At 43.5% G+C, this 23,098-nt stretch overlaps 3 protein-coding genes across 3 annotated transcripts; 2 read left to right on the top strand and 1 right to left on the bottom strand.

Moving 5' to 3' along the window:
- The first annotated feature begins 3,276 nt into the window (after window positions 1-3,276).
- LOC137896067 (uncharacterized protein C6orf118-like) lies at window positions 3,277-6,278 on the top strand. The gene is made up of 9 exons (XM_068741596.1): window positions 3,277-3,861; window positions 4,006-4,128; window positions 4,788-4,847; window positions 5,000-5,124; window positions 5,203-5,268; window positions 5,490-5,670; window positions 5,912-5,965; window positions 6,052-6,113; window positions 6,218-6,278. Exons 1-9 carry the CDS (start codon window positions 3,277-3,279, stop codon window positions 6,276-6,278), a joined length of 1,317 nt encoding a protein of 438 aa, XP_068597697.1.
- Window positions 6,279-7,463: 1,185 nt separating this feature from the next.
- On the top strand, window positions 7,464-8,892 carry pla2g12b (phospholipase A2, group XIIB). The gene is made up of 4 exons (XM_068741595.1): window positions 7,464-7,974; window positions 8,290-8,366; window positions 8,508-8,673; window positions 8,774-8,892. Exons 1-4 carry the CDS (start codon window positions 7,464-7,466, stop codon window positions 8,890-8,892), a joined length of 873 nt encoding a protein of 290 aa, XP_068597696.1.
- Window positions 8,893-9,566: 674 nt separating this feature from the next.
- oit3 (oncoprotein induced transcript 3) lies at window positions 9,567-17,117 on the bottom strand. The gene is made up of 9 exons (XM_068741478.1): window positions 17,060-17,117; window positions 14,595-14,969; window positions 14,398-14,508; window positions 12,903-13,025; window positions 12,686-12,808; window positions 12,121-12,281; window positions 11,571-11,983; window positions 9,868-9,967; window positions 9,567-9,725 (listed from the first exon to the last, which is right to left on the bottom strand). Exons 1-9 carry the CDS (start codon window positions 17,115-17,117, stop codon window positions 9,567-9,569), a joined length of 1,623 nt encoding a protein of 540 aa, XP_068597579.1.
- Window positions 17,118-23,098: the final 5,981 nt, after the last annotated feature.

Raw genomic sequence — 23,098 nt, 5'->3', positions numbered from 1 at the left:
TCGGCCTTCGTATGCTCAGCGTTCGGAATTTAGAGTGTCACGAACGTCTAAAACTACGTCTCACCTGCCGCCCCAGAGCTGCATTCACAGCACCGCTGCCCAGCCGTTGGATGCTGACGTTGATGTGAGGCCTTCTCTCCCTCAGGAACAACATGAAGGCATTTGGGGGCTTCTTTACGTACGCTAGGCGGCCAGCCGGATGTCTCTTGGTACGAGTCCTGGGGGTGCATTAGAGAGCTCAAGTTAACAGAGACGTAGAGAAGCAGGACGAATCCGTCCAGAGCAAACTTACAATTTGAACCTTGTTTTGAAGGTTTGCGCTGGAGGAGCAGGAGAAGCAGCAATGGGGGAAAGCGCAGGTTGTGGGAGAATGTTGGCTGCTTCTCCGTTCCTTCACAGAGAGGAGACACACATCAGATCTCAGAAACAAAGTGAGGGTTCGAGTTAGCAGCTGATTTCATCCGTGTGCCACTTACATCATTCCATCCTGCTGCGTTCTCCACTCCGTCCTTTCAGGGATCCTCACCGCCCGAGTGTCCTGAACCGGATGCACGAGCAGAACAGGTGATTAGATGAGCTGCAGAAGTGTCATCTGGATCAGCCCCCCCCCGACATTTAATGCTTAAATAGACAGACCCTCGCCTCCAATAGACTATTCGATCTTGTGAGACAGTAAAGAGGGCTTCCGGATCAGAGGGGCCAGACCTGCGCTAGCTTGCTGCTCCGGAACGGGAGAAGATACAACTACACCTGTAACATATATGAGACTAGAATGAACTATGAGTGTGCACACCAAATTTGAAGTCTCTAGCTCCAAAATTGAAGTCAGGATGGACTCCTGAAAAATGCCAATTTTAGAAGGAAAATTAGCTCTCAGATCCGGATTGTGATCCGGATCCGGCCGAAATTAGTCATGGTCATCGACCTTTAAGGAGTACTTATGTGTGATTTTTTTCAGATCCATACCGCCATATGTTTTGAAGAAATTAAGAAAAATGTCAAAAAGTGCCCTATCTCGCAATGTTAAAGAATCCTTTAAAAAATTCTAGAATCTGGATCCAGATCCGGATCAACTCCATTCTCGGGGAGGACTGAGCCACGGACAGAACCTTGCTTGTGTAAAAAATTCAAGTCGATTGGGTTACTAGTTTTTGAGTTATGCGCGTGGACAGACAGACAGACAAACAGACAAACAGACAAACAGACCAAATTGCAATACCCTCGCCCCCCCTTCGGCGAGGGTAAACAAGGGGCTGGACTTACCGTTTGTGGCGGAGCAGCAGGAGGGTTCCTGAACATCTCCAGTGTCCGGATGACGTCCTGTTCCTCCCTCTGACCCTCGACATCAGGCAGGGTGATTGTTGACAGCGGTGTCAGCAGGTTGTCTTCAGACGAGCGCTCCACCAGGTTCTGCTGTGGATGAACAAGGAGAGCCCCGGTGCAGGACGGCGCTGCGGACATGTCCTCTCCCATCCATTCAAAGAGCAGGTTGAACGCTTTCTCCATCGGAACGTCCTCTTCCCACTGGTTCTGTGGCGGCGGACTTTCTAACTGATGTTTTTGTACAGTTGGATTTTGCAGCGCTGGGCTCCTTGCAACACACATAACATGAAAGTTAGATGCATGAGCATTAAATCACATGAAAACGATTAAACAGACTGATGAAGAAGAGTTTTAAGATTAAACTGCTCAAAGTTTAACTGAAAGTTTTTGCTGCTCCATGAATATTACATATTTTGCAGTGTTGTACTACTGCAGTAGTACTAACACCGATCACTCACCACATGTGCTGTAAATTTGCTTCCATTCTTTTTTCTTCTGCTTTCTTCTGCTTTCCTCTGCTTTCTGGAGTCTGCAGGTTCAGGCTCTCATTCAAATTGTGCTTTGATGCTCCACTGGTTACCCTGACAACGAGTAACTTGCAACTAATTATTTCAACAGGTATTTCAGCACCAGCCTCTGCGTGGTTCTACATTGAATGTTTCTCCAGTGCAGAGGAGTTGATCATCTAACCGGTGGTTGGGGACCACTGAGTTAGATGATGGTTCCGTAACTTCTGTCCGTCCCGCCGTGGCTAAAATAAGACACACATTTTTACTCTTGAGGTTAAAAAAAAAAAAATCCCAGAAGACAACGATCTAAATGATCTAAATTAATTTTAAGGGCTTGTGTGACGTGACTGCTGTAAAGGCGTAGCCTCAAAATAAACGGTTGTCTGATGGTAAAATATCAATAATACTTATTACTTAGTGCAAACTAGAAAAGCAGTCAGAGAGCACAGACCTCCGCCAAGCAGCTCATTCCCCTCATAATTAGATTTACACCGTCCACATGGTGATCTGGATTCATCACTAAAGGGTTATAAATTGTTCCTGGTATTTTTATACACCAACCATGAAAAGTAAATCTGAGTTGATGTGTATTTTTAACTGATTTTTGAATCCGTAAATTGAGTTTTCAATTTAAAATTAAATATTTTTCCATCAAGATCCTTTTGTGAATCTTTGATTTATCTTGCCAACACATGGCCCTGCCTGCGATTAAATAAAACTTATCATCTCTCACTTATTTTTTTTTTTTTTTTTTTTTTTTTTTTACTTTGTCTTTGTTGACTGTTAGAAGAGGAAACAATGCCAAAACGCATAGAATATATTCATTTTTATATTTATATATATTCGTCATTAAGGTAATTTCTTTGCTTTGTTTAATTACTTGGTAAATACAATCAAACGCATATCTTCAAGAGGACGCGACTTCACTGGGAGCCTTGCAGGCGAATTTCTCGGTATTTCACTGCGTTAAGTTTTTTTTCATGGTCGAGAGCCACAAAACATCCTGGGACCTTTTATTTCCAAGACCCTGAACGCAACACATGAATTGCGCATGTCGGTCTCCTTGATAACCAAATAAAGCGCAGCCTTGAAGAAAGTCTGTCTGTCATAATTCTGCACAGGAATTTAATGTCCAGTTAAGGAGGCCGGCATTTTGTTTTTCTGTATCTGGAACTTTCTTTTGATAGGTGAGATATGTTTTCTGGTTTTGTTTGTTTGTTTTTTATAACGTTTAGGGCATTTCATAGTCTAGATTAGGTTTCCTCTAATCTGATAGAAGTGAACATCAAAGTTCAGCATTTAAATCAATACTTTTCAATCCTTTTATTTTATTTGTTTATTATTTACATAAAAGCTAAATAAATACAAATAAAAATATTAATAAATATTAATGGCTGTTTAAATATGCTTTACACTGTGTGTGTGTGCTTTGTACATCTTAGTCATGTTTAGCCTCTGTGATGTCCGCCGACTGCTGCAGGCTGCTGAGGCCCGTCAGAAGGCCGATATCCTGGTCTGCTCCTCTGGTCCTTCGGGGCCCTGCAGCCTGAAACAGAGTCAGCCTCACAGGGACAAAAATATGTCTTTCTGGATGAAGTCTCATGGCCACGCCAAAGCCTCCAAGCCTCCGACAGTCCAGCAGACCTGGCGGATGAAGATGCCAAGCAATGTAAAGCAGAAAGAGATTAACAGCCGCTCTCCCACAGCTCCAACAGAGCCGAACGTGAGGAGGTCAAGACAGGATCCGGGTCAGTCATCACAAAGAAAGAAAGTTCTAAGTTTACCTAAGATAGTTTGCTGTTCATCAAACTCCTCGCTGGTGCGACTAAAAGTCCTTTCAGAGAAGCAGCCTGGCTCTTCGTCTGACACTGAGGGGAAACAGCGGTTTAGCTTGAGCCAACCAGAGCAAGGCCTGAATAATAAAAGGAAGCTTGAGATGAAAAAAGGCTTTGGAAGAGACGTCACATTCAAGCAGGAGCTCTGGGCTGGGAGAAATGTCGCTGAAATGCATGAGAGAAAACTACAGAAGGTGAGAGTGTTTACAAAAGCAGTGACGTCACATCACTGGATCTGGAACTTGACTTCAGTCTTTTTTTATGACTTATAAGTATCTTGACTTACTGTGTGTGTATGTGTGTGTGCGTGCGTGTGTGTTTTTTTCCGTCATGCTTAGGAGCTGAAGAAACTGACAATGCAAACCTGGCCCCACAGAGACCGCCTTGAGGTGTTCAGTGACGTCTTTGATGATGTATGTGAAGGCTCGACAGTATTTGGACGCATCCTGAGGGAAATTAAGGTTTTTCCATTTCCTCTGTCCCCGCTAGCACATTTTTAGCATGTGTCGTCATACATATCAGGGTCAAGAGAGAGAGACCCTGGGGTAGCATGGGAAAGTAGAGCAGCCAGTGCCAGGGAGTGCTTATTACATTATTATTATTATTATTATTATTATTATTATTATTATTATTATTATATTATTTTATTATTATTATGATTTTATTATTATTATTATTATTATATTACATTATTATTATATTATTATTATTATTATATTATTATTATTATTAGTATTATCATTTTTATTATTATATTATTAAATTATAATTGCCTTATTATTATTATATTACTATAAGGCAATGGGCAGATTTGTGCTCATTCATTAAAATGTAGTGAGTTCTCTCACATACTCTTCCCACAAATAAATCATTAATCAGCATTTCTTAAATGCAAAACTGAAATCAAATCAGCCTGATCCTCTCTGATTGATTGTTTATTTCCCCCAACAGACTTTGATTAACTTACATAAAAAACATGCTGTTCTATTCATATGATAACAGTCCATCATGTTCAGAAAAAATGTCTCCACTGGAGGCTTGCATTGATGAAAGAAAACAGTCTTATTACAGCAAAAGAATTAAACATGGATTCTTGATTCTTTTTCTGTCTTACTTTCAGATGGAATATGATTTGTATGTCAACCACATGATGTCATCCCAGTCATCACTATTAGACATCGTAAGGCACACTCTGCATGATGCATGTACCACGCGAAGCAAAGAGAATGGATATACAAATATTTAAACTGTCCACTAATGAAGGCGGAGTGTGAAACACGAGCGACGTATTGAGTATTTCCTTCTCCTGTGCGTGTTGTTGTGGCGTTGCAGTCGCCAAACACTCCGCTCAGAGATCCTGCTGCTATCAGGGGAAGAGAGCAGGAGCTGGAGGAAGCCCAAAAAGAAGTCTGTATGCTGGAGGAGGAGGCCAGAAGAGCGCTGGAGGAGAATAACCGGTACACACACACACACACACACACACACACAGCTCATTCTCAAGCGTTTCAGTGATGCAGGCGTTTTCTTCCCCGCAGAGTCCGTAATGAACTACAGAATGTTCCAGCCGTCACAGGCCCAGAGGACAGTGACTTGAAGCGTAGGTCTCAGGACTTCCTCGGTGGTTAGCCACCTCCAAGGCTATACTGTATTTTACCCTGCAGGGCGGCAGCAGCACATGTTAACGTTTACATTTGTGGTGTGGGCAGAATGAGCTAAGGAACATTTATCCATGGCAACAGCGCATGCGTCAGCCGTAACTTACAGTTCTACTGTAACGCCTGCAGGAGTGTGCATTAAATAAGTGCCGATGCAGTCATGCCAGGGCCATCTGTGTTTGGACAGATGCATCGGTGGTCCCGGACGCCACCAGCAGCGTCCGGTCCAAGAGGCTTCAGGTGGTGAAAACGTGGAGGGAGATTCAACAGCTGGAGGGGGAGATCGAGGAGAAGCTGGTGTCCGCGGATACGATCGCAGCTACGCAGAGGCGCGTGAAAGATGTAAAGGTGCAAGGACGTGAAGTGTCGGTTTATCCTCGCAGTGCTTTCAAGTTAAGATGTAGATCACCTAATAGCATGCATTAAGCGTCTTCACGCCAGCAGAGCAGTAACCTTTAAGGTCATGACCTTAACATGCATGTTATTGATCGCGAGGGAAAACCTGAGCACACAAAGGAAGCAACACGACCATGTAGACTCCACATGTCCATCTTTGACTATGGCTGCAGTGTTCCTTGTTTGCTTCCAGAGAGACATAATGAGACTGATAGCCTCAAACGACTGTTTGAAGACCAACAACAAGGCAAGGGCCTTTGCTAGTAGTGCACATGTGAAACGCATGTTCTGATGACGGTGATTAGTGAGTAATGGCTGTTTTTGTCCCCCAAGGACGTGGAACAGAGCATCAACACGGTGCTGGACGCAGAGAAAGCAAGCAAAGCCACCAGACAGTACGTGTGTTAGATAGCCTGTATTTTATTTTTTAGTGGAAGGAATGGTGATTCGTTCTTTTTCTAACTTCCTGCTGATTTCCTGTGTTTTTTTGTGTGACCAGGACGATGTGGGATGAAATACATGCTGATCTACACATAGAGAGTGAACGGCTTCAAGCGTAAAACCAGAGGGTCGCCTCAGGAGAGACGGACGGATCAGTGTGTCTTGATCAAGTGCAGAGAGCAGTAAAATGATAGGAGGAGTGTTTCACTTTGTTTTAAAATGCCCTTATCTTTGTCATTGCCCTTTAATGTGGTAAAACTAGAGGTTTCTGTACAAGAAAAAAACACTGTAGATCCTATAGCTGAACTTCCACTACTATGAGGAAGCAGTAACACCGTGTAAAAGAGTCACACTACATGTTCTGCTTCCATATAAGTACAGCAATATCAACAGTCATGCGCATAAGATTTAAAAAATAAAAGTATAGTAATAATGCAGACTGGCCCCTTCAAAGTGTTCTAGATACATACATACATACTGTACATACATACTTGGTTATTTTTAGTAATTCAGGATTTTACCAGTATTTTAATGAAGTACTTGATTGAAATTGAAAGTTTAGCTGTTTTATTTGTTGCTGCTGTTGCATTCTATGTTAAAATACTTACTTACTTTTTATTGATTTGTCCCTCGGAGGGCAATTTGGTTTACAGCAGTTACAGAGTAACTGTAGTCTGCTGCTGGTCGCCGCGTGCGCAGGTGACCACCATGTTTTATTTTAGCTCAACTAAACTATGCATAATCATGTTTGCTATTTGTGTTATTTCTTTGTATGGAAAATGACATGATATTAGAATAATAAAGCTCTGCTGCTGGACAGGGAACAAACAGCAGGGGGCAGCAGAGACAACCCAGCAGGATGAACTTTCTGTTTGTCTCTGAACTTATTTGGTGCTTATTTTGTTTTTGACCTTTGTCAAAACGTGCTGAAGATCACTTGGAGTTTGTGGTGTGTGTGTGCGTGTGTGTGTGTGTGTGTGTGTGATAAAGCTCGCAGGTCTAAAATACCAGTAATCAGGCGTGCTGACAGTCCAAATGGACGTGGAGAGCGTTTTGTGTCATAAACTGATGTGTTCAGTGTATGAGCTGATTAGAGGATTAATAGCACCCTTCTGTGCACTGATATGGGCTGACCTTCGGCCCCAGCATGCAACAGTGCTTTGCTGTCTGCTTGAACCTAATCGCAGGTCAAAGTCTGCTCTGCCGTCAGGAATAACAGAATGTTTTTGATCCTCATTCTCTGCGCTCGTCTGAACATCTCTGCCTTGAGGAGATCTCTGCTGGGCTGCCATCGCCTCATCACCATGCTGCTCCAGCCCGCCGCCCTGCTCCTCCTCTGTGTATCCGCAGGCTCCTGCGCCACTTTAAGCCACCATCAAGCTGAAGAAGTGGAGGGGGCCCCCGCTGCTTCTGATGGTGCTGCTGCCGCAGACACCGTTGCAGGGGGGGGGGCAGCAGCTACTTCCAGCTTTGCTGAAAAGCTACTCGCTAAAATACTCTACAGCAAAGCAGCTGCCGGAGCTGGAATGGATGTAAATGGTGCGGCAGCTGAAGGGCCAGGGACGGATGTGGACAGGCCTGCAGGGGACGCTGCTTTAGGAGGTCTCACTGGGGGTGGGCAGCCCTCTCCATCTGAGAACGACATCAGTGCAGTCCAGACAAGCCAGAACACTGAAACACCCTCGGCACATGAAGATGGCAGCTGGAGCCTGAACTTAATTAGAAGTCGTTTCCAAACTGTGCACGGTTACTTCGAGTCCCTGGTGGAGCTGGTCGGGGGACACAACGGGGTGTGTCAGTACCGCTGCAGAGACGGTAAGACCACCTCTCTTTGTTTCTTCGAGCCTCCGGGACTAAATGCATTCAGAAAGAGCTGCACAGAGCTGCTTCCAGAGGAGACATTTTATCCATCAGTTCCCCCTCAGACTGACGTGATCTAATATTAGCATCAGTCTGGGGCAACGGTCTACAGTTACACAACCCTTACAGAGTTCTTATCTTATCTGTGAAACACGCACGCACCCAAAAACTGGACTCTTTGGTGGATGCGTGACCAGATGCACACGATGACATGACCTTGTTAACATGACCTCCCATTGCCTGAACAAGAAAATGTGTTTTCTCTTCAAGGAGACTCTCCTCAACCGCGCCCCGGCTCCCGGCTCTCGGAGCCCGACGGCTGCAGCTCTTCCCTGATGGGGTTCCAGGTGAATGCTGCTGAAGGGGGGGGGGGGGCACAGAACCCACAGCCCAGAATCCAAAGCCAGCCAGCTGGAGATGCAACCCCAGCACACATCTGTGAACTCTGGCTCACCGTCCTGACAGGATTCTGTGCTTTCCTTTGACAGTTTGACCTGGGGGTCCCTGCCATGACGGAGTGCTGCAACCAGCTCGACCTGTGCTATGACACCTGCGGGACAAACAAGTATGACTGCGACTTGAAGTTCCGGGCGTGCCTGCACAGCATCTGCTCCGACATTAATAAGAGTCTGGGCTTTCCAACAAAAGTACAAGGTGAGACAATTGCAGGTATTTGTTGAAGTATGACAGTGATTGCCAGAAAACTCCTCACATCAAACTTTTTTTTTTTTTTTTTGTATTTGTTTCTGCTCAGCGTGTGAATCCATGGCAGACACTCTCTATGACGCAGTGTGGACTCTCGGTTGCAGGCCTTACATGAACAGCCAGAGGGCAGCGTGCGTCTGCGAGGGAGAGGAGAGGGATGAACTGTGACCCTACCCGCACGTTCCCACACACACAAACAGAGGAGTGCGTGTTTCTACAGCTGTCTTATTTATTATACTCAGATGCGTCACCTGGACCCAAAAAAGATTCAGTCTGGGATAAAAAAAAAAAAAAAGAGGCACCACATCAGCAGAGAATCGTTGTTCATGCTCACAACACTCCATTTATCTGTGGCTGCGTAACTTAAATGTGTTGTAAATAGAAAGACTCGGGAAATAATCATTATTGTTTATTGTGTGCTGCTGTTTATTAAAACCTTTCATCATGTAACTGAAGCCACAAGTTCTTTATTTATAACGCATGCATGACTAATTGCAGTTTGGCATCATCACACACAGACACAAAGTAGGCATGAGCCATCGATTGCAGTGAACAAATGACTCTGTGGATGTTTCACGTGTATTGTTTTTTTTGTTTTTTTCAGTAATTGGCATGAAGCAGATTGATTGAATCTTAAAGCTGTAATCAAATCTGAGATACGCTGGTGCAGTGTTCACATGAGAATATAGATACTTGTACATATATATTGTATATCTGCATGTATATGTGTGTACAGCACACGTTCATCCGTTTGGAGTTTCATAACCAAGAAAATAGCAAAGCAAATGTAACGGTCTTGTGTTTTTACTGGCTATTTGTGTTGATGGCTTTATGCTGCAGCGTCACGGCTCAGGTAGGATGAAGATGGGGCCTCCTCTCAGAGTGTGCCGGCCCCGAGGCTCGGCGGCCTGAACCCCTCGCCGCACACGTCCTCCACATTGCTGAGCACAACGGGAGTCTCCTGTGCTGCAAACCAGCACCTGGCAATGGAGGAAGACTTGCTGTGGGAACAGAGGAGATCGGCTTGACTGGAGCAGCGCTGGGGAACATTATCACTGCATGAGACCACACCTGATCACACACACACACACACACACACACACACACACACACACACACACACACACACACTGCTGTACTCACTCGGTTGTCCTTGCCGATGAACTTGAAGACGGGCAGCTGGTAGTGCTTGGAGAGCTGGTCCTTTGATGAGATCTGTGTCACGGCTTCATCAGAGATGCACCTGAAGAGAAAGACAAACGAGGACAAGTGTCCATGTGTGTGACTGATGCGTTAAAACCGCATATTTATTAAGCCGTCTCATCAAGGTTAGTAGCCAGGAGGCCTTGAAACACTGCTGCGGCTTCAAAAGGAAATCAAAAGAGCAGCTTATCGCCCCGCTCTTTGTGTCCTCGGAGCAGCCGTGTCTCATCCGTGTCCAGAGTATTCTGTAAAGACACCTGAGCTGCTCCTACACACAGAGAGAAATCAGCCTGACTCAAGTTGCTATGTTGCTGTTGCTACTGGGGTAATTGTAAGTACTTGCTCACAGCTGTTTTCGTTTCCATGCAGGTTATTGATAAGATGTGATAAAAACGATAAGATAAGACGATTGATTCCAAGGAAAGTTGCTATTGCACATGGCACTGTAAAATGTATTGTAGCTAATTACTAATTATTCATTCATAAATCTACGCTAATATTTATGGAACTAAAATATTGTTCCTACTTGAACAGGTGGAGTTGTGATCTGATATTTATTATGTTGACAAAATACACCTGCATATAAATGAGACGGCATTAAATCAAAATGATTTTAACTGAGAAAGACACCTTAAAGGGTCAGTCCACCCAGATTCAAGTAGAAGTAGCTTCTGCTTTGTGCCAAGGTTATTTCTAACGGTGCTTCATTACAACGGAGCCAGATAGAATTTCATCTCTATGGCTGACAGCATTAATTACGTTATATATATTTTTCTATATATAATTTCTGAGGCTGCCGTGGTGAGGGCCAGGCCTGGTAAAATGCTCGGCGCTCCACCAGGTGAGCTATCAGAGCACCCCATAAATAGAATTTGATCACCACAAATGTTTTTTTTTTTTTTTATTATTCTCTTTGGTTCGACACTCAACATGTTTGGACACCAAGCTACTAGAATTATGGGAGAAATGCTGATGGTTTGGATTGTGATTTTGATTTTCGAGGCATTAATGGTCCGAAACCGTCCTCATTATTTCCCTTTTTACTATCGTCACGTCTTGAATTTTCTTGCTGACATCTTGCAGGGCCTCTATGCATATGCTGTCATCCTTCTCAGTCCACATGTGAGACACCTATAAATAATCCTTTTAAAGCAAGGAGATTTTTATTTCTGATGCCTGCAAAATATATATTTATAACTTAGAGTGTAATAGGCATAGGTTCTATACTCAAATCTTTTACCACTAGAAGGTAACAAACGTACATCTGTGGAGTATATTGAATTGAATTGAACAAATCCAAATAGAGGCCTTTCTGTGAGGAGTTTGCAAAGTGGTTCAGAAGATAAATTGAATGGAATTGAAGTGATCACAAATTCAATTCTATCAAGTCCCTTTTTACAGAAACCCAGCAATCCACTATGAGCAGGCAGTTGGCAACAAAAGTGAGGAAAAGCTGCCTTTTAACACGCAGAAACAGAGAGAGAGGGGGGGGGCTACTACAATAACAGTACTGACAGCAGTAATAATTATCATCATAATTGCAGAAATTGTAATACTGATGATGATGATGATGATGATGATGATGATGATGATGATGATGATGAAACAGAGGATATGAAGCTGAGATGACTGCCACTATTTACCCATCCTTGATGAGGTAATACTTGGGGGCCTGGTCAGCCTTGGGCCCTGGCGTGGCGAAGCAGCTCTCCACCAGTGCAGCGAGGCCCTCCACCCTCTCCTTTGGCTCCACCCCAAAGTACAGCGAGTCGTGGAGGCGGAGCTGAGGGGGTGCACGGTAGGGCTCTGAGAACTCTGCACTCTTGAAGAGTTCGAGGACGAAGGGGAAGACTCCCTCACTGTGGCCCGCCAGCTCGAGGGCTGCGCTGCGCTGACTGGCCTGGTATTCGTCGGACACCTGGTATTCCCTGGGGAACTCGCAGGTGACTGGGAGCACTAACTTACTGGTGCGGACTATCAAGTCGCCGCTGCTGCCCGGGCTGCTCCTGGGGAGACCTGTCACCAGGTTGGTGCCCACAATCTTGCCATCTGTCACCTGAGAGTCAATATTTTATTCTTAGTCAGTGACGTCCAGCGAGGTATTCTCAAGTCTCATGTCATGCACAGGACTCTGATGTGATTGATACGTTTTCCACAGAGGACTAAACCCTGAGCAAATTCAACGAGCCTGACCTTCACCACGGTGCCGCAGGTCTTGAGGCTGAAGCTGAGGTTGATGTGTGTGCCATTTGAGACACCTCGACAAGAGGAGTTGGACAGGGAGAGCTCCAGTCCTCCTACAAGGTCCTTTGGAACAGAAACAACAATGGAGCTGGGATCACACTGGACCGGCACTGCAGGAAAGTGAGCCAGAGATCAGACATGCTGTTATGGTCCTTTGAGATTGCATGAATAATTCATCAGTTCATGGATACAACAGTAAACAGGCTGAAAATCATCCCACAGGGATCAGTGTCACTGGATTTCTTTTAAAACCCTTGAAGCAAAGACACTATTTGAGGATGTTGCATTGGTTTAGGAGACATTTATCACCATGTTGTGAGGTATTCTGAAACATGATCTACATGTTGTCCATACTAGACACATTATTCCATGTCTGCACGGAAACGCAACAATTATCGGTCACCGTTTGTCGGTTTTAGTCACACAGATGCAGTCGAGATCAGACTGAATCTTGTATGCATCTCTGCACCATCCAGCTCCCTCCAGCTCCCTCCTGCTGACACACTGAACTCACCCTGACATGTCCGTTTGTCCTCTCCCAGCTCCAGGCCTCTGGGACAGCCGCACCGATAGGAGCCCAGCATTGTGGAACAACCATGGCTGCACCCTCCGTTGTTGACATGACACCCTTCTATCTCTGCATCGGGCAGACAAAATGTCTTGGTCATCTCCGCATCACATGGACTAGTGTGGCATGTTTTTTTTTTTTTAATATCAAATCATGGATGTACCTCTGCAGTGTCGTCCGTCCTCGTCCAGCACACGGCCTGGCTCGCACCCGCAGCGCCTGGAGCCTTTGGTGTTCACACAGACCTCTTCACAGCCACCGTTGCTCTTCTCACATTCATTTACATCTGCACATGGGACATACACCACACCCGGGGTCACATATTACTGTCAGGTGGGTCTTCTTTTTAACTGCCTGAAAGGAGCTTCTCACCTCCAGATAATTCCAGATAACTCATTTAATGCTCCGGGGGGGGGGATAATAAATGCACTTGAAGGGGACTGTGAAACTCTGGAGAGGACTGCTAAAGAGATAACGAAGTGTAAAATAAGTGAATGGGAAAAGTGAAGGAGCGGAGATGGAGGAGCGAATAAATCTTTTCTGAGAGAGGCAAAGGCAGATTTGGTTGATGGGTGGATAATTAGATGGCAGCAGTTCTCGGGCTGCTTGAGTTCCCGCTGTTCCCACCCATAATTTAAAGAAGGGTCCAGAACCACAGACGCATCACCGCTTTGAAGAATGGTGCTCCTTCTTTCATGTAGGGTTTACACTCCCAATTTCCATTTAATGAGGAGGTATGTTATTATTGATAATATGCAAATGATGACCATTAAAAGCATTCTGTGTGCTGTACCTCAGATAAGATCTCAGATAGCAGGGCTGGACAGCGATCACGGAGCTACGGTGGTCTGAGTACACAGACCCCCCCCCCGCAGCGTGAGTTTAATATATACCATGATTAAAGGGGCATGAAGAAATGTTAGCAGACAAGAAGAGCGCTGACCAAGAGTGCTGAGTCGTTATTAAACTAGCCAAAGGAAGTGGCAGCTGAGTATTTAAATGGTTGTAAAAATATATCTAAAAGCATTTGAAATAAATAGCCTAGTGGATATAAAGTTGGAATTTTCTTTAAATATATAAATGTGATGGAAATGGAATCGTTGCAGAGGCGCAAAAAGGCCCAATTTCAGAAAAGCCTAGATCAACTGAACAGTTGATATTTGTACATTTGCAATGATTATAAAGTTAAATCACATCACAGTGAGTCAATTGATTATGTATTTTTATTTTTATTTTTGGTCAAATTATAGCTTTGGCGAGATGAAATTTTCACTCATCATAAAAATGTGTCGGCTTAAAACTTGTTGTACAACAGTCAGACGAAAGAATGACGACTGTATTAATGAACTATATGAACGCTTTTAGCTGTGAAATTATATTAAAGTTTTTCGTTATAGTTCATTTTATCTTAACAGTGTCTGCCCCATTCTCTAAATATCTTCTATTCTCTATATATATCCTCCTGAGATCCAGCCCGTTGACATGCTAACTGATTGATTCTGGAGAAATTTGAATGACGAGCTATTACATTGCAAATCCAGCCTAATTAATTCATCTTGTTGTTTCACAGAAGCCGTTTCCTGTCTGTTCTCCACACTCTCTTGTTAATCACTGTCTGCTGCACAGCTTGTCTGTCCCCGCTCTTATTCCGGTCTCACCCAGACATGTTTGTGCATCCGGTCCCAAGACAGTTCCAGGAGCACAGCGACAGTCAGAGGCGGGACACCTGGGGCCAGAACAGTCCACCTCGTCGCAGATGTCGTAGAAGTCTGTATGGCACACGCAGACACAAACATGAGCACGACACGAGACGAGAAATCACAAGGAATCCGCTGATTCAAACCTTCTCACTCACGGCCACAGTAAACATGGAAGCAGACTGAGGGTCTGGGCAGCCGATAGACAAAGTATCCCCCGGTGCAGGCCTTCACGTCTGCGCTCGCGTTCCACTGGCAGCAGTTGTTGTTGAAGCTGGCACAGACGGACAGGGTGACGATGCCTTCGTGGGAGTCGGGGTGGTTGCCATTGAGCCAGATGGGAGCATGGGTGCCACAGTGATCCTCAGGGATGCAGAAAGTGGGCATGGCGTCCCCGGCCATGCCGGTAAACCTGTACCATTCTCCGGAGACGTGGCTGTCACAGAGCGGCACGCCAGAGGACCGGTTGACATGGTGGTCGGTGTTCCTCCACGGGTCGTTCAGGCTGATGTAGGCGGAGCAGGGGTCCGGAGCTGAGGAATCTGGGTCAGATGGCAACGATCGCAAGACTAATTTACCGATGCTGCAAAAATGTTTGTAAAACCACAGAAAGACTTGAAGGCACACCAAGGTACCCGAGTACTTTAGATACAACCCTACACTACCAAATTGTGCACTACCAAATCTGTACAGTTTGTGAGTGATCCTCATTGGGTTGTGCAGGATTGGTGGAGTCATGCATGAGTGGTCACTTATGAGGTAGACTTGGACAACGTTCTTCATCACGGTTAAATGGTTGGCTCACCGAAATCCTTGCATCCAAAAACAATATAATTCCCTTACATTCTCGAATTTCCTTACGAAGGACGTGCTAATAGCACGTCCTTCTCTGTAAGTAATCATATGCAACGACTTCAGGCTCAATAAGCGCTGCTTCCTTCACTTGTCCTCCTGTACTGTACCTCTACGCTAACCACTACACCATAAATACAGCCTATTCTACGTGAACTAAGCATCCAATAGGAAGCCTTCATCCAGCCGCTGCTGTCAGTGGCGACTCTTTTCTGCCAGCTCTGTGGACTCAGGAGAACAACTGAATTAAGCAGTGTAAACAAGGTGCGCTGAAACAATCAATAGTCTTTTCCTCTCTTCGTGTTCCCTCAACTGTGCAATTAAGAGGTGGGTGTGAAACGACGGCGGGGGAAAAAGGAAAACATGAAGGATAATAGGAAAACGGCGACGAGTGTTAATCGCTGGGAATTAGCAGTGAAGCATCATCAGTGGCAGCTGTCAACGAGCACAAGATCATTCACTGCAGCGCCCGCCGCCATCACCTGACGCTAGGCGCTCCATCTACATGCATCGCTCTATCCATACATTCATTTTAGACGAGCTGATGCCATCATTCCGTCTCCGGCCCCTTGTCCTCCCTGCAGATCCCAGGTCTGCCGGAGTCTATCCCTGCCGGCTATGGGGCGAGAAGCGGGGTACACCCCGGAGATGCCAGCTCATTGCAGGGCTGCTTTCCTATATGTGAAACAAATGTGTCTCTATGTTCCAGTACCGACAACTGGTCCCCCGATAGCTTTTTGGGGAGCAATGAGAAATATCTGCGTTAAATGGAACTAATACGATGACTATAAATGACGTCACTGCACACATCTTCTTTGTCCATCCACCAGTGGAAGGCCTGTCCTGTTGGTACCTGCTGCTCTGGTGTGGAGCAGTCCATGGCTTGTGTCCACTGACATCATAAACGGCTAGTTCTGGAGTCGTATGACAAGCCAGGCGTGTTCCAGTCTGAGCTGCACCAGCAGAGAACCCAGCTGAGTCACGCAGGTGCATCTAAAGGTGTATTACATCTTCTAAATGGGGCTTGACTTGCTTTAAATGTCTATTAAGGGCATGTGGCGCCTGTCTGACCCGGGTCAGACTCCAACCTGTGTCTGTAGTAAATAGTGCAAAGAGCATACAGATATTTTTGTCATCAGAATTCTAATAAAACAATAAAAAAATTATAATTCTAAAGTAGTTTTCAATAAAAACCCAAAGACATTAAATCTGTGCTGCTCGTCTGGAAAATTGACCCAGTAGATATGATTCTTTGATAAAATGAAGGCAAACTTCGTTATAATTATTTCCGAGTTAATCCTGCACGCACTCACACACGCACGCACACACACACACCTACACGCACACACACACACACACACACACCCACACACACCCCCACACACACACACATCCACACACACACACAAATGTGTTAATCTGTAGCTGAAAATAGTCAAATTTGCTGGACGCTGCAGGTCCACGTCTTGAAGGAAATTAATAATATTTTGTAAATACAAATTATAATTGACTTGCTTTTTAATGATTTACATATTTTGTAGAAATAAATCTGCAGGTGCAACAAATTACAAACTTACAGTTCATTTCCATGTAATTGGTTGACGATAAGAAAAATATGGAATAACGGCAGACTAATCTATTGATTGATCTAAAAATAAAAACTATAAACAAATTGGATAAATATAGTAATTGCAGTACAATAACTCAAATTTAATATATTATAGGAAATACATGCTTGTACTCGGGCAAGCAAACTAAATGCAGCACTCACCCAGACCTTCGGCCATAAGACCCTCCTGCAGCAGAGCTGCAAATAGCAAAAAGATCATGCTGTGTTTTCTTAGCGTGTGGTAAATGTGTGTGTGAGTGTCGCTGTTCTGGTTCATCCCCAGGGAGGTCTGTCTTTAATAGACACCGCTTATCTGTGTGTGGTATGGTCACGTATCTGTCTCACCCTGACCTCTAGACCTTCATCGCTGCAGTCCCATCCTCCCATTGTTTCAGACTGTCTTCACTCTCCTCCATCCCCTCCCATGCAGCCTAACTCCGCCAGACATGACGTGTTGTTTTCACATCATGTTGGGAAAAGGATTGGGGTTTCAGTATTTTCATGTACAGTCAGTCACAGATATGTGTAGCTTCTTTTTTTTAGGATATTAGTAGTTTACACGCCCTGATGCTTTGACCGCGATGGAACAAAGTCGGTTCACTCAATCCGTGCTCTTTGCATAGCTTCAACAAACCCATTCTGATTGCCTGCTGAAAGAAAATCAATGAGGTTTATTTTCACCTTTTCACACACACATAGCACACAAGCACGTACAGTATGCTGATAACATGAACTCATCTTTGATCATTGCCACATAAAGTCCCAAACAAAGAGTGAAGTCTAGATAAGTAGAAGGGAAACGGGACAGGAAGGAGGACAGGACGATGGCAAATGAGGCTAAAAATAGAAGGAGAGAAAGAGATCAATGAAAATGAAGGGTAAAGAAACAGCAGAAGAAGTCGGCAAGGAATAAGAAGCACATGGGGAGGCAGGGATTCCTTCAGCAGTGAGCTTTTGTTTCTGGTTATCTTTAAAGCTTTAGCTATTGTTACATTAGGGTGTGAAATCTATCAGATGAACCTTAAACCTTAGGTCATAGTTAATAGATAGTGGTAAACATTGCCATGTAAAGGGCCTGTGCCACAAAGCTACCAGGACTCAGTGAGAAGTCACTGTATCAACCTCTTCCTCTTCAAGACAGCGGCACACCCTCTGGATTTACGCCCAACCCTCGTCCTGGACTCTTTGTGCTCGCAGGTTAAATACTCGCTTATCACACAAGTACTTGAGCAAGCTGCAAAATGTCTAAAACCTCTCCCATGTCGTTTGGATAAGTAAGCCGAGCTGACAGCGGTTTCTCTCTTGTAATAAAAATCAATGGAGAAGCAAACCCAGTAAGTAGGATGTTTGGAGGAATGAGGCGGAACATGCCATTCTTCTTTTATGGTTTTTATGTTTAATCTGTCTGTTACTGGCAGTTTGTCTCAGCACTTTATTAACCTTTTCCACAACCACAGTCTTCCTTGGAAAGCCATACAGTGTGTGTGTGTGTAGTTTTAATGTCTATAATGTCTGCGTGTGCCATGCAGACTATATACCGGTATATAAAATTTCAATTAAAGTAGAATGCAATCATCAAAGCAATTGAATGTAGTATAAAGATATTTCAAATTTCTATCTGATAAAATGAAATACTGTTGATGTTGTTGACCATTTTCCAATTCAGAATAAGCATATATTTAAAATTTTACAAATACTGTATTAAGTATTGTTTTCAGCTGAACTGAAGGAATTAATAATGTATCAGAAAGTACTACTATTACCACTACTACTACTACTACTAATAATAATGTTTATGATTATAGTACTCTCCAAAGCCAACATAACAATGGGGTTGACAGAAGACAGACACAACAGGTTAAAGTTTGCTGGCTAATGTAATAAACAAGGAATAGAAATATGAAACCATAAATGTTTATAAACAGCCCAAGGATGAAATGTAAAATACAAGTGAATAAAAAAGAAGAACCGACCAGCTATGAATAAAATGAGTGCTAAAAACATAAAACAAATGTTATATGAAAGCCTTTTCATATAAAAAAAAAAAAGTATTCAGGGAGGATTTAAAAGAAGGTACTGATTTAACAAGATGGATTTTGGCCAAGGAGCTCCGACAGTAGAGACTGAGAACAGCAGGTTCACGCCAGAGCATCTCAGGCTACATGCTGTTCGGTAAGAGGACAGGAATCCTGCTATTTAGGACTGATGAATGGTTTCAACATTAATATATTACAAATGGGCAGCCAGTGGAGGCTCATTAAACCTGCAGCACTGGGCTTTTATTAGAAACCTACCTTCTCTGTATTTTCTACCATTTGGAGTCTGTTGATAGACCTTTGACCTGTTGAAAGATAATAACAGCAGTTCAACCATGAGGAAATCAAAGCATGATTTATGCAGGGTGTCAAACCACTAAGTTTTAAATAAAATCAAAAGTGGATGAACGGTGGCTGTAAAATAACTTACTGTTTTAGCTTTTCTGTGTCTGAGGATTTGGGCCAACTGCTGGTAGCATGGAATATGGATGAATATTTCCTCATTAAAAAAATAGACATAATTCATTGATTGATCTGTTACTTTTTGAAAAGCGTTCAACAAAGCACATGAATGATCAGATACAAAAAGGTTATTGAGATTAGTTCTAGGCTCAGAGGAGGTTACTGTGAACCAAAACAAAAATGTTGAGAAATGGGGTGGCAAAAGAATCAGAAAGAATAATCACATGGATTAAAAAAAACAAACATCAGCTAACATTTGAAAATGAAATCTAATTATTCAGTTAAAAAAATCTGATTGCTGCACAAAAGGTTGGTGTTGTATACATTCACCACACCCACTTAATCTGGGCTGTCTGAATCGATCATTAAATTCAGAGTCAACCCCAGATTACTGATAAAGTTATATATATATAAAAAAAGCTCTAATACTAAGAAGACATGGCTTCACTGAGACAGATGAGGGCACGAAAGGAACTGGAATTTATTTAACACCAATTCAAGTCGATGCCACATCAAGGGTCCTTGAAGGGTTTATGCAAATATACGCGTTACTGATCTTGACATGGGTTTTCAACGTGTCAAAATGGGCTCCATGCTTCAGGTGATAAGGACCATGTCAACGGAGACCTGGACCTGAGGGCAGTCGCTTAGCAGCTGGGAAATGAGCAGCATCCGAATGAAAGACGCCGATTCCGTCTGGGAATCCCCATGCAGCATCTCTTCTCTAGCGCCACCATGAGGTTGACCTTTCCAGGTGAAGTGGCACTCAGATTTTATAGACATGTTCATTTTACTCTTAGGATGAATTGGGATACAACTTGAATTGCAACTTGTGAGGGTAAGAATCAGCTTCTTCAGATTTCTGCGGCAGTCCAAACCTGCAACGTGCGTTAACTGGGGAATTTAAATTGCCTGCAAAACTGTCTCCAACTCCAAATCAGCCGTGGCGCATAGGTGTTCCCTCTCTGCTGTGGCCCTGTGCACGAGATAAGCATGGATGGATGTCACTTGTGAATTTGGTAAGCCTTCCATGTTATCAAGGACTTATGATGTCTACACATTTTTTTCCCGATCAGCCTTGGTTATACTTCGAGTTAAATGCAGGTTAGCAAATGCTAAAATGCTAAAAGGTGGTGAATACGATAGACTTTAAACATACTTTGAATAAGCATGTTGGCATTGTTGCTGTGTGAATATTAGCATGCAATTACAACTCAAAGCAGAGTTGTAAACATGACTCGAGAAATATTTCATTCCTGTCCAAATTATTAAATTCTGATTCAAAAAAGAAAAAAAAAATCTATATTTTACAAGATTTAAAAGTAAAATAATTTGGTAAAAAAATAAACTTTGAATGAAGTTTCCACCAGTTTTTTTTAACTGTGTTGCAGCAGTTGGACTCTTGTCCACATATCTGATGGGATGTCCTGTACAGGAAGAGTTGGAGGCCAAGGAGAACCGGAGGAGATGGTGCTGACCTTGAAAAGCTGTTTCTGTACATTTATCACAAAGTTTTCATTCCCAGACAGAGCGACAAAAACCTCAACTGGACCGCTTGGCTCCAAAAACTGGATAAGGATTTTATTGATAATTGAATTACATATCTCTTTTATACATATTTCATAAATGATACAGGATTTTACATTTGATTTTTGCCAACGTTACAGCATCATATGTCAACAGAAGAAGAAAAAAAAGACAAGAGAATCTCAACAAAACAAGAAGTCAGAACGGAGAACAAGATTTCAATCCTAGATTCTGCTTCACTCTGTAGGCATTTTAAACGTGTTTGAAATGCACACAAAAAAGTAGTCAAAACAGAACACACATTCAAAACAGAAGAATAATGTGATTTTTTTTTTATGGGAAATAAGAACGACAGGAGCAAGGGATGAGCAGAGGAGTTGTTCCCCTCTCAAATCCTGAGCATCAGGAGGGCTCCTCTTGAATATGTGCACTGAAGATGGAGGCTGTTCTTCCATCGACTGGGGAGTTCACAGATGCACGCTGAGGTAGGGGAGCATGAGAGGAAATAAAGTGATGTGGGAGTGGGCTTTGATGGGGTCTGAGCAGTAGGTTGGCTGAAGTCTAAATCAGATTTGGCAGGGCAGATTCTAAAGACGCCGCCCTGTCCACTGCTCCTGCATAACTATTGTCTCTACAAACAACGTCCTTACATTTTAGCTTTAACAATCTGTTTTGATAAATCAACTTTTTTTATTTTTCATATAATTTCTCATGTAAACATACATTCATGCAACACCCTCTTTATAGTAAAGTTTCCCTATATTGGATATATTTTGTCTTTAGAAAAGAAACGTGAAAAGAAACAAAGGCCATAAACGGTGTGGATGGTGTGATAAGAAGGAGGTGATGATAGAGAGGAGTGTCAAAGCAGCAAGGGGGGGGGGGGGGGTACATCTCCAAGGAAACACTTTTTGTATGTGTGAGGAAAATGAGTTTAAAGCCGATGCCTGCTATGAAGTGGGCTGTGGGTGGAATAGATTTGTTACTGAATGTCGCCCCTCCAGCTCAATTGCATTCACAGACTTGTAGCCGGTTTGATTTCCCCTTTTAACCATTTAATTTGAATCTACATTTGCATAAATGTGGCTTCCCGACTGGGTGATTAATCTTCCTAATGATCTCGTCATTGCCGTTCTCCAAATTGCTAAATCAGAAATCATTTCTCTTGCTGCACATGGACCAAAATCCGGCCTCGAGACCTGCTGGCAAAACCGTGATTTGACCTACAATCATGCATTTTAATAGAAATACCGGCAGCCAAACACAAACGCCTCAGCCATCTGGCCATGTGAGCAGGAGCTGATCTCGAGCTAGAGTCATCGTGCAGGGGACGTCGTGTCATTGTGCGGAGAGAGGGTCGGCGATCTTTAGCCCAAACAGATAAACCAAACAAAGCTGAATCAAATGTATTCCAAAAAAAATAATACAAAATAAAAATCATATGGCTTCGAAAACCTTTGGTGGAGGGATGAGACTTCAGCTAGATGCAGCAAAGGAAAGCGTCCAGGTACAACATTGCAATAACGCTCCTACACATTCACAGGTTTCTACTGAGGGCATACCACAGCATGCAGTCGACCCTGCCTCGCCATCATGGGTGCAGGGGGGGGGGGGGGCATTACAGCAACAGTGGGGGGGGAAGAAAACTGGATTTATGGCATGACTGAAAGCCACTTTTCAGATATAGTGAGGAATGAGGGAGAATAGTCAAAAACCAAAAGCAGATGCTGAAATGCACATCGCGTGGTCAGATCAATGGCAATCCGGAAAGTATACCTGCCCAGTAGTAATACCTTCATTTCCATCAGAATACACCACAAACAGCTGAACTACTTAATTATGATCAGCATTTCTGCAACAAGTTCTGCATTCTGAAAATGATGGCGGCAAAGCATGGCGTCATCGACGCTCTGCTCAAAACTAATGGATTCCACGCGAAGCCACTTCCGACCTGATTTGGTTTCAACACTGTTTTCCTTGTGTGGCGTCTTTAGACCCTGGTAGTAAATACATACAGTACAATGCCTCAGGGAGCCCCCCCCCCCCCCCCCACTGGAAAAAACTAGCCTCTGGTCATCTGTTTATTTGATTGTATACATACATATATTTATATTCTTTTCATAACAAATATACTATGGCTTTCAAAATAAAAAGTGCCAAAATATTTTTTTGGAAT

Source organism: Brachionichthys hirsutus, chromosome 7 (genome assembly GCF_040956055.1).
Source record: "Brachionichthys hirsutus isolate HB-005 chromosome 7, CSIRO-AGI_Bhir_v1, whole genome shotgun sequence".
Classification (NCBI taxonomy): Eukaryota; Metazoa; Chordata; class Actinopteri; order Lophiiformes; family Brachionichthyidae; genus Brachionichthys; species Brachionichthys hirsutus.
The sequence above is the reverse complement of the archived record's forward strand: the minus strand, read 5'-3'. Positions and strand labels throughout refer to the sequence as shown.

Excerpts from the sequence above, each read along its gene's own strand:
- LOC137896067 (XM_068741596.1), top strand. The coding sequence starts at position 3,277 with ATGTTTAGCCTCTGTGATGTCCGCCGACTGCTGCAGGCTGCTGAGGCC. Across the intron at positions 3,862-4,005 it reads ATGAGAGAAAACTACAGAAG|GAGCTGAAGAAACTGACAAT; the intron begins GTGAGAGTGTTT and ends CGTCATGCTTAG. Across the intron at positions 4,129-4,787 it reads GCATCCTGAGGGAAATTAAG|ATGGAATATGATTTGTATGT; the intron begins GTTTTTCCATTT and ends TCTTACTTTCAG.
- pla2g12b (XM_068741595.1), top strand. The coding sequence starts at position 7,464 with ATGCTGCTCCAGCCCGCCGCCCTGCTCCTCCTCTGTGTATCCGCAGGC. Across the intron at positions 7,975-8,289 it reads TCAGTACCGCTGCAGAGACG|GAGACTCTCCTCAACCGCGC; the intron begins GTAAGACCACCT and ends TTTCTCTTCAAG. Across the intron at positions 8,367-8,507 it reads CTTCCCTGATGGGGTTCCAG|TTTGACCTGGGGGTCCCTGC; the intron begins GTGAATGCTGCT and ends TTCCTTTGACAG.
- oit3 (XM_068741478.1), bottom strand. The coding sequence starts at position 17,117 with ATGATCTTTTTGCTATTTGCAGCTCTGCTGCAGGAGGGTCTTATGGCC. Across the intron at positions 12,282-12,685 it reads GGACAAACGGACATGTCAGG|TGCCGGTCCAGTGTGATCCC; the intron begins GTGAGTTCAGTG and ends ACTTTCCTGCAG. Across the intron at positions 11,984-12,120 it reads CCTGCGGCACCGTGGTGAAG|GTGACAGATGGCAAGATTGT; the intron begins GTCAGGCTCGTT and ends ATTGACTCTCAG.